Consider the following 12,238-nt stretch of genomic DNA (forward strand, 5'->3'; position numbering starts at 1 on the left):
CATAAAATTACCGTGCTTTATTGGATTTGAATCTTCTCTGACTAACATAACATTACTGTGGTTTGTTGGATTTCAAAATCAAATTTGGTATGTAGCTTTATATTGATGGGACTGAATACCTGTGATGTTCAGTATTTCATGACAGGAGTTATGCCCCTTTGTCACCTCTCCTGATAAATTAAGTTTCTCATCATAGCTCTCCCAAAGTTTGATGGATTTTAGCCAAATTTGGTTTGGCACTTTATATTGATGAGCCCTTGAATAAATTTGATTTTCAGAATTCCATCACTTCATTTATGTCGCTTATGCCTCTTGATCTGCCCCATTACATTTTCATCTTTTGTTTTTTCAATCAAATTCAGTATGGATGCTGTATATTAATGTGATCTTGAATGAGTTTGATTTCCAATATTCCATCACATCATATCTAGAGTTATGTCCCCCTGATTGCCCATCCTTCTGACTGGTTTCTGCAGCATTACTGAGGATTGCTAGAATTTAGCCAAATTTATGAATGCAGCTTTTTACTAATAAGACCTTCAGAGGTTTTAATTAACAGCATTGTCATTATCTTTCAGAGGATCTATTGCCATCTTAGTGTTAAAATTAGACCATCCAACTTTAAATTTAGATTTATTGTGTTGGACAATCATTCTTTTACAGGTTGTATGCATTACTTTTATTTTTCCCAGATTTGAATGACTTTTTTTCACCTTTATGGACTTTGTATATTTGAGACCATGTTACAACATGCTTTTGTTGAACTCGTGTCATTTATGAGTTAGTGAGACACTGACTGTATTCACTTACTTTGTTAGTAATGGGAGAGGGTATTAGCAAGTTAGTAGCATGTTGAATTGCTAATTTATGCTTTGTTTACTCTTCTCGAGTCATTTCAAGAGAAATATAACTTAATGCATGAAATGCAAAATGTTCAAAGCAAAGGAAGGCAACATTGACTCTTGTATGTTCTAAGTGTACATTGTTTATGCCATGCAGTGTGTGTAATATGTGGAGTGAGGAAGTCTGGGCTACAGCATTAGCAAGTTGTTGAATTGCTAATTTATGCTTTATTTTCTCTTCCTGTGTCATTTCAGTAGAAATGTCAATTAAATGCATGAAATGCAAAAAGTTCAAAGCAATAGTCCAAAAGGCATCAAAAGAGAAGGAAAGATGGAACAAGTCGATGAAAGATAACACTGATGTCCTCAGTATACATCCAAAGTCGGCCTCCATTTCCCCCCACTGCCTAAAGTTCATCGCTTACAATTTCCAACTCATTGGGGGAGTGACCCCCAATTTTAGTTTGCCCAGTGGGTTTATGTACCCTCACATGTCCTAGCATGGCTGTGAGGCCTGTAAGTTGGGACGCATGGGGTTTGTACTGGATAATTTTCATAATAAGCATTGCCATCACTATCTGTCCAGTCATCGCTGTCCATCCAACAATCCCAACATGCAGACTTTCTTGATAAAATGGTGTGGCCAGCTAGGATTTACGGGGATCTCTTTGTGACAGATCCATCCATTTAGCTGTACCATCGGTGACATACCCTTACTATGATTGAGATTTCAGTGATGAATCTGTCCGTCCAGCCAGGCCTCTGGAACAACCTGTACCAGTGATACCCAGACCATCTTCTATAACACCAGTGTCCAGGCCAACATTACGCCAGGCAAACCAGCTGGCCATTCCATCAGTGCCAGACTTCCATTTGTTCACTCTTTATCCACATAGGAGAGTTAGTGACATTTTGAAAAAGAATGGAATTGAGTCATCAGTGCCACCTTGCATGGCTTATACTGAGCTGCAAGGGGGACAAGATCAGGACTTGACACAGAGTGCATGTGACAAAGCTCCCACAAATCAGCTGTGCTTAGATCCGACCATGAAACAGACTCAAGGCTGCAATTGAGGAAATTTTTAGAGGCAACTTCAGAATGTCCTCCACCTCCTATTTAAGGAAGATTTTTTTTTAAGGAAAGGAATGTCACAACTTTTTCAGTACATGTCTGTGAAGCTTAAATTTTAATGAAAAAACTTATAAATATAAATAGTCAATTGTACATGCACACACATTAGTGAAATATTTTACAAAACATAAGCAAACTCACTAAAACTTTGAAGGCAAGAACATCTTTCTGATTTCATGTGAATGATGAAGCTGCTAATTATCAAAAGATATGCTGTCAAACTTCTTGAATTGTTATTGATGTAAATACAGAAGCTGATTGTAATGTTTACATTAAGCTGGTTATGAAAATTGTATGTGTTACTTTCATGCCATTCATTTTATTCAGTTATATAACTTTGTTTTAATGACAAAGTTACAAGCAAATGAGACGGAAAGAGAGATTTTAATGAATAAATATAATAAGAAAGAAGGCAAGCAAAATAGAATGGTGAGACAGAGGGAGAGAACTCCAGAACAATTAAAGTTGCAGAAACACTTTGAGGATTAATTGTCCTGTTTTTTTTTTTTTTTGTTGTGCACACTATTCATTGGGGAAGAGTAAAAAATCAATCACATAGATGAAATGGGGCCCCGAGTGGTCTAAAGTGCTCTCCGTTACGGATCGCTGCCATCTCACCTCTGTCTGTGTGGGTTCGAGTTTCAGATTCGGCTAATGTGGGTATGTGAGAAAGCTTGCCAGTAGCTTCTCGTGGGTTGGTGGTACTTTACGGGGTTTTCCCGGGTTCTTCCTCCATCAATTATACTGGCCGCCATGTATAGTGTATCTTGTGTTGAAAAATGGCGTTAAATCCTACAACAACAACATAGATGAAATTAACAAGAGGGTCTATCTCCAAAATTACATCAACAGTTTATAATTACAAGTATGTACCACATTGTTTGCAAAAACAGTTTACCTATGCAATTTAATTTCATCATAATCCCATTTCATTTGTGAGATTGCTAGTTCTACAAAAGTTGCTATTTTTCATGGGTCTAGTCTGGCATGCAGTCTTTAAGTGACCACTCTAATAAATGTTCTATGCAGTCAGTCTCAGCTAATGGTATGGATCCAGAACACATTTGGAAATTGAGATAAATAGTAAAATTTAGCCAGTTGTAATAGTACAAGATATGACTAGCTGTAACAACTGTACAAGATACGATCAGTTGTAACAACATTACATATGGCCACCTGGAACAACATTACAAGATATAGCCACCTGTAAGAACATTACATGATATGACCACCAGTAACAATATTGCAAGATATGGCCACCTTTAACAACATTACAATATATGGACACCTGTAACTACATTAGAAGATATAGCCACCTGTAACAATATTACAAGATATGGCCACCTGGAACAACATTACAAGATATGACCACCTGTAACAACATTACAAGATATGGCCCCCTGGAACAACATTACAAGATATGACCACCTGGAACAACATTACAAGATATGGCCACCTGTAACAACATTACAAGATATGACCACCTCTAACAATATTACAAGATATGGCCACCTGGAACAATGTTACCAGCTAAGGACACCTATAACAACATTACAAGATATGGCCACATGTAAGAACATTACAAGATATGGACACCTGTAACAACATTACAAGATATGGCCACCTGTAACAATATTACAAGATATGGCCACCTGGAACAACATTACAAGATGAGGCCACATGTAAGAACATTACAAGATATGGCCACCTGGAACAACATTGCAAGATATGGCCACCCATAACAACATTACAAGATATGTCCACCTGGAACAACATTACAAGATATTGCCACCTGTAACAACATTACAAAATATGACCATCTGTAACTACATTACAAGATATGGCCACCCATAACAACATTACAAGATATGTCCACCTGTAACAATATTACAAGATATGGCCACCTGGAACAACATTACAAGATATGGCCACCTGTAACAATATTACAAGATATGGCCACCTGGAACAACATTACAAGATATGGCCACCTGGAACAACATTACAAGATATGGCCACCTGTAACAATATTACAAGATATGGCCACCTGGAACAACATTACAAGATATGGCCACATGTAACAATATTACAAGATATGGCATCCTGGAACAACATTACAAGATATGGCCACCTGGAACAACATTACAAGATATGGCCACCCATAAACAACATTACAAGATATGGCCACCTGGAACAACATTACAAGATATGGCCACCCATAAACAGCATTACAAGATATGGCCACCCATAAACAGCATTACAAGATATGGTCATCTGTAACAACTTTACAATATATGGCCACCTGTAACAATATTACAAGATATGGCCACCTGGAACAACATTACAAGATATGACCACCTGGAACAACATTACAAGATATGACCGTCTGGAACAATATTACAAGATATGACCACCTGGAACAATATTACAAGATATGACCACTGTAAGAACATTACAAGATATGGCCACCCATAACAACATTACAAGATATGGCCACCTGGAACAACATTACAAGATATGGCCACATGTAACAACATTACAAGATATGGCCACCTGTAAGAACATTACAAGATATGGCCACCTGTAACAACATTACAAGATATGACCACTGTAAGAACATTACAAGATATGGCCACCCATAACAACATTACAAGATATGGCCACCTGTAACAACATTACAAGATATGGCCACCTGTAACATTACAAGATATGGACATATGGAACAACATTACAAGATATGGCCACCTGTAACAACATTACAAGATATGGCCACCTGTAACATTACAAGATATGGCCACCCATAACAACATTACAAGATATGGCCACCCATAATAACATTACAAGATATGGCCACCTGTAACAACATTACAAGATATGGCCACCTGTAACAATATTACAAGATATGGCCACCTGGAACAACATTACAAGATATGACCACCTGGAACAACATCACAAGATATGACCACTGTAAGAACATTACAAGATATGGCCACCCATAACAACATTACAAGATATGGCCACCTGTAACAACATTACAAGATATGGCCACCTGTAACAATATTACAAGATATGGCCACCTGTAACAACATTACAAGATATGGCCACCTGTAACAATATTACAAGATATGGCCACCTGGAACAATATTACAAGATATGGCCATCTGGAACAACATTACAAGATATGGCCACCTGTAACAACATTACAAGATATGGCCACCTGTAACATTACAAGATATGGCCACCCATAACAACATTACAAGATATGGCCACCTGGAACAACATTACAAGATATGGCCACCCATAACAACATTACAAGATATGGCCACCTGGAACAACATTACAAGATATGGCCACCCATAACAACATTACAAGATATGGCCACCTGGAACAACATTACAAGATATGGCCACCTGGAACAACATTACAAGATATGGACATATGGAACAACATTACAAGATATGGCCACCTGGAACAACATTACAAGATATGACCACCTGTAACAACATTACAAGATATGGCCACCTGGAACAACATTACAAGATATGGCCACCTGGAACAACATTACAAGATATGGACATATGGAACAACATTACAAGATATGGCCACCTGGAACAACATTACAAGATATGACCACCTGTAACAACATTACAAGATATGGCCCTGTAACAACATTACAAGATATGGCCACCTGGAACAACATTACAAGATATGGCCACCTGGAACAACATTACAAGATATGGCCACCTGGAACAAAATTGCAAGATGTGGTCAAGACTTTTCTTATCAGAGTAAAACCTGTCCTAAGAGATGACCATTTCTGCCCAAAACAATTGGTAATCCAAGACGTGGTCTGATAATAAGTCTTTGCTGGAAGGCTAGTTTTAAGGTGAAAATTCAACTGGATTTATGAAGGAAAAGTTCCCATAATTATTATATGTATATTTTGTTCTGTATTCACTCAGTCACATTAAAGAAGTTATATGGCACTAAAAATACATAGTCATAAACATTGTAATTTTTATTAAGTCCACATGTTGTCTGTTGGCATTATGACACATGCATACAAGGTTAACTGTAAGATGACACTTATTCTGTTCATAAATTATAAAGTAGGTTTTGATGATGCTTACTCAAGAAATGTATACACAGCCAAAAGCCAAAACCTAAGACATGCATGACATAAATAATAAATGCATCAACTCAGTAAACCAAGGGCTGTAACAGATGTGTAAAGGTGACCAGATGACGAAATTTTAGACCAAGGTGTTTAGTGTCTTTTTTTAATAACAGTAACATAAATAAAGCAATAAAGAAAAGATCATTACATTACCTGTAAAATTACGTTCTCTTTAAAAATAGCTATAGAATTTCCTCCTCTTTAAAAATAGTTATAGAATTACCTTCTCTTTAAAAATAGCTATATAATTTCTTTCTCTTTAAAAATAGCAATAGAATTTCCTCATCTTGAAAAAGCAAATAAGTCATTAAGAGGAAAAGATAAAATGCTTATTGGCTTTACAGTAAGGTAAATAATATAAGACAGTGGTGATTGTGCTATGGTGAAAGCAGGGTGAGTAGATATCTTATTGTGGCATTATCTGCTTTCTGCAGGTTGTCACAACAGAAAATAAATGATACAAACCTTTGAAAATAGATTAGCATGCCCACCATGGCTCCCTTTGAAGAAGACATGATTAATTTTAATTAGGATTTACATGGCTTTATTACTACAGTGGTAGGTACCGGTAATGACATGTAATTTAGTCTCATTCATGGTCTGTAGCATACAATGTTATCTGTAGATTTTAGGAACCAGTAGCCACTCACAACTTAAATTTTTTGTTTTTGTTTAGAACAATCTGCACATTGCCTGCAGAAACTTCTAAGTAGTAGAGGTTATAAAGGATTAATTAAAGGTCAGTGGTGTTTATATCTGTTTTTACAATGTGGTCATTCTTAGCAGTGTCAGAATGCATACTGGGCCTTCCAACTTGTGGTCACTAGTCATGTTCATCAGGTGGTCTCTCACAAAAGTAGTTTTATATAATAAAATCAATGCATCACAATTGTGGTCATAAATGACAGGAGGTTGCACATAGCAAAGGTCACTCAAGACAGGTTTTATTGTATTAACTATTATAAGAAGAAGATGAAGGCAAAGTATTATGTAGATAGATTGTATAGAGAACTCCAAATAATCAATTTTATTGGCTGATCTGAAGACGAGGAGTTCTGTTACAAAGATCTATATATGATTTTATCCAATACCTCTACGCTTTTTTTTATAATTACTCATTATTTTGCTGTAACTAAAGCCATAATTTTTTGTCACCTTCTTCCCACTTCCAACATCTATGGCAACCAAAATATTAGAGCATTGTTACCTAAAATTTAAAATGGTATATGAATCATTAAGTAGGTCACATCCTCTGGCTACATTTGACATGTAGATTTAGAATTTTGATACATGCCCCTGGGTCTGAGTATGGGGACAATTTTGTATCTGTATAATTGTAAATAGAATGTGTGATACAGTGCAGCTTTCTCAAGTGGCCATCCACAAGAAAAAGTCAGTTAATTTGAAACTGTAGTGAATTCAGACAAGGACATCTTGGATTGTGTTATTGAGATTCATCAAAAGACTGTTTTCACATATCCACATCACAAGCTGCCAAGACACATAAACACATTCAGTGTTGGACCTTATTTTGAACACCATTGGAATTTAATTAGAACTTTATTCATTAGGACAGATGATAGAATGTTTTGGACTATTTGGGTTTAATTTGCAATGCAGCAAGATTGTTTTTAAAAAATTTCACTTTGTATTTTTGGGAAATGAATTATTTGTTGAATTTTACAAAACTTGTTGGTTTTTGCTCTTTTCTAATACTTTTTTTAAAAGACCATATAGTGAAAATAACATATATAAACATATTTATTTGGGTCTTGGTCAATACACAAATGTCCTGAGATGTTTCTTATGTGACCATATCAGTTCATTTGTTTATAATTTACACAAGGCAAAGAAAACGGGATGGGCTTGATTTTATCCTTGAGACTGAATCATTTACATTGATGTGCTAAACTCATATTTACTTTTGTGTGAATTCATTATCATTATATAAAGTGTATAAAAGTGATAAAAAATAATGTCATATTCTCTCATGTGCATTTCAGGAGAAGTCTCAGAAATACCAGGAACCAGGAGTTGGACTTTTTATCTATCCAATTTTACAGGCCGCTGACATCTTGTTATACAAGTATTTATCGCCTATTTTGAACAATATTCCTACTTTTCATATGTCTTGAAACTCTTTAAGCACAAAAGTTAAACTTAAAGTTAAAGACTTCTTATTATTTAATACACTATTTTTTTTTCCCAGGAGAATGCTGCAGCTGGCATGCTGCTCCATCTATCATTATGTCCACTTGCATGATATAAAGTTTTACTCAGATATTTTGTGTACAGTAAAAACTGTTATGAGCGGCCTCTGCTATGAGCGACCACCTGTCATTTCCGACCACAATCGTAATGCATGGATCGATTTTATTATTTAGACACTTTGTCATGAGCGACCACCTGCTGACCTCGACCAGCAACTGCAAAGTCTTGTCAAAATATGCATTTCAACACTGCTGTGAATGATTGCATTGCAAAAATGAGGATAATTAATAATGCTTGGCAATCTAAATTTTGAAATAGCCACCAAAATTGTCAGATAGGATGCAATAAGGCACCTAATGTTTGAAAGGTACATGGAGCACTCTAAAGTGGTATTAAAAATTGTTATGTTAGAATATGTGTTACAGATTACTTGAAGTTTTACAGCCAAAGAGAAGAGTATGTGGTACAGGTTACCATAAGTTTTACAGCCAAAGAAAAATTATACTGCAGTTATGGCAATATGCCCATATAACACATTGACAAAGAATTCAGCTTTCAAGTTTTATAAAATCATTTTACAAACTTACTGTTTTCTTATCATTAATAACAATATTCCAAATTAAAATACAGTAGTCCCACTCTTATAAGGCCACCCATATTGCAGCAGAGAAGTGGCCTTATAATGATGGTGGCCTTTCTATAGGGGGATGACAAATGTGAATAGTAAATACATATGAAGAAAGTCACAAGTACATTTAATTCAAAACATTTAATATTTTCATTTAGAAATCACATGCATCTTGTGAAATAAATGTAAAACAAACTGTTTCATCATTTTCAAAGAATGTTACAAATATAATTTTAAAACTGTCTTTATAATTATGTTTCAGATCGCATCGTCCGTCACTTTGCTGGTAACAGTCTAAAAACCAAACCAGTCTCGTCACAATAAAAAATATCCTTGCTGTCATATCCCCTGCATATATCATTTAGTCTTTTGTTCCAATCTTCGACAACTTCATTATTATCATCAGCTGATTCTCCACTAAGGACAGAACACTTATTATTGTGTAGGGCTTGAAATCTGTGCAATCATCCATTACTTGCAGTAAAGTCATCATATCCCATTTAACTGACAAAATTGTTGCGTTTTCTTGCATCATTCAACCGGTGTGTGGAATTTTCATAGCACGCGCAGTGCAAAACCATTAAAAACCAGGTCATTCAAATCAGGATACAAACATCTGGCTCAAACAATTTCCTTTCTCCGTCCATTCCACCTTCCCTCTTCTGCAGAATTGTTTCCTTTTCTTTCACGATATTGTTTATCTTAGTCTTTCCGACATCAGTTTTCTGCAAGGATCCTTGAAACCCCTCCCCGTTTTGGTCAGTTGAATTACTTTCACTTTCTCTTCTGTATTGAGAATTTTTCTTTCCTTGATGACATGTTGATCTTTTTGCAGTAAGTTAATCAAGTTGCCAGCTACAAGACTGATAAAACAATTTTTATGCATTTAAACAAATTGCTGTGTGTTCTTAAAAGAAGTGATCTTGTCACGTGATTGGTTAGTCATAGTCTGGTACCCTATTGTTTTTATACATTTCTTTACACTAAGTGAGTGAAGCCAAAACAGCTTCGTTATGTACAATTTAACATCATGCAGATTTGACCTCACGGCCGTTAGGATTTGTAATCTTGACTATTATTGTCAGTAATAATAGCCACTAATTATCAAAGTCAACAAACTCAGCATCTTACTAAGGGAAGCCATAAAGGCTATCAAACCATTTTCCTGCTGACTTGTGTATTGTACATCTATGCTGCCACTTCTCAGCTGTTACTACTGTTTAATAATTGTAATCTTAATAATTATCAGAGTGACTGAACCGGACATCTTATGATAACATAGCAGTAAGGCTAATTGGATTACATGTACTTACCTGTTTGTATGGATTAAAATTTTAGTCTTTCTCGGCTTTATGGAATAAATGTGGCTTCTCATGAGGCATAAATGATATAATATTAATCTGATGGGTACATATACTTTAGTCAACACTTCTTTCAGTAATGAAAACCTGACATCAGAAAACAGTAATCAGAGTACTTAACACATGTTATGAATGAAATACTTGTTCTGGATACATATTATAAAATGCAGCCGCTTGTGAGTGGTAAATTTTATATTATTGCACTAATATGCTGGTCGCGTTAGCCGGGTGGCCTTTCATGAGGGGTGCTTTTGAACACAAACTCGTCGATGCCAACGGATTCTGGCCATAAGGATCTGGTGGCCGCTAGTCAGGGGGGCCGTTCAAGATGGGGACTACTGTATTGTGTTTAATATATGTTTGGTGCAGTGCTTCATTTCTGCTTGTAGATAATTTATTTTGAAAATATCAGTTGACTATATGTTTTTATTCTTCAAATTGTTACATTTTATGAACACATGTCCAAGTCAGTTAACAAATAATATGATGTTTATTGTTAGGGCAACTGAGGTTCCTGTCGGGGAAGACCAGATTCACCACCTAGAACTGGCTAGGCACCTTGCAAAGGCATTTAATCGCAAATATGGAGTTATCTTTCCACGACCTATGGAAATCATAGGTAACCACAATGGTCTGAAATTAAACATAGATTTAGACATTAAAATTTCAGCTATTTAAGTGATTCAGCTTTCTTAGTCAACACAATTTATAAAATTGTTTTTAAAGTATATTGTTAGAAGAGGATTTACTTGAACTGTAGTTTGACACTTTTCAGCTTTTTATTTAATCACTTGATTTAACAGCCCACCTTGGATGAAATATTTGTATATTTATTCAAGCATCACCCAGCATAAAATTTATTTGTGGAAATTCAGCCTTTAATGAATGTATATTAAGATAAAAGACAGTCCCTAAAGATGGCTTGTTTTTGTGACATTTTCAGTATTTGATTACTTCTCTGAAACAACAAACCTGTTAGTGCCTCCATAGTCTGGTTTTCCTCTTGAACCTCTGATGTCATGGATGAGTTGTGAGAATTGGATGGTCACATGACTAGCAATGCAGAAGGCTTGTTGTTGTTGTTGTTGTTGTTGTAGGGTTGAATGCCATTTTTCAGCACACGATAGGCTATACATGGTGGCCAGTATTAGTGGTGGAGGAAGAACCCGGGAAAACCCCAGAAAGAACCACCGACCCACGAGAAGCTACTGGCAAGCTTTCTCGCATACCCATATTGGCTGAATCCTAGACTCAAACCCATGTAGACAGATGTGAGGTGGCAATGATCCGTAACAGAGAGTGCTTTAGACCACTCAGCCACTCAGGCCCCCTTGCAGAAGGCTAGTTCCAGGTCAAATTTCATCAACATTCATCTTGTCTGTCATCAGATTAAACAGATAACAAATGCTATGCTTGCAGTTTCTGAGAAAATAAATGCTCCATTTATCAATGTGATGCAGGTATGGCATGATGGAAGGTTGTTTAAGCTTTGCTGGGCCCACTATTAAGCAACTACCCTCTATCAAAATTGTACAGTTGCTGCAAACTTTTCCATGGGCAATGCATTCTAACCCAACTCCCCAACATAAATGTTCAAATGTCTAAGATTACATGGAAAGAGGGGAACTAGGTCGAACACAATTTTTTTTCATCATGTTTCTGTTTTATGGTGCTTTCTATTCAGCAATGGTTTTATCATATACTGAAAATCAGCACCAGGCATAAATGAGAAATAATAATTTTAAAAACTGACCAGGTATAATATTTTAATTGCACTGTTATCCAGTCCTCCCACACCATTTCTGGAAATGCCGTAAACCACTTACTGTCAGGACCAAAATTTTGGACAGTTCTTATTAGGTGGCAAGTATAAGGAGGTTAAATTAGTAC

General features: G+C 36.0%; 1 protein-coding gene across 1 annotated transcript in view; it reads left to right on the forward strand.

Annotated features, from left to right (window-relative positions):
- Window positions 1-12,238, forward strand: part of LOC149773572 (tryptophan--tRNA ligase, mitochondrial-like) — a 29,377-nt gene that overhangs the window by 14,728 nt on the left and 2,411 nt on the right. The window contains exons 5-6 of the mRNA XM_089946310.1: window positions 8,152-8,234; window positions 10,849-10,967. Of these exons, the coding sequence (XP_089802436.1) occupies window positions 8,152-8,234; window positions 10,849-10,967 (202 nt within the window). The remainder of the gene's footprint in view (window positions 1-8,151; window positions 8,235-10,848; window positions 10,968-12,238) is intronic.

This window comes from Sinohyriopsis cumingii, unplaced genomic scaffold (assembly GCF_028554795.1).
Source record: "Sinohyriopsis cumingii isolate HCF-2022 unplaced genomic scaffold, ASM2855479v2 utg000624l, whole genome shotgun sequence".
Classification (NCBI taxonomy): Eukaryota; Metazoa; Mollusca; class Bivalvia; order Unionida; family Unionidae; genus Sinohyriopsis; species Sinohyriopsis cumingii.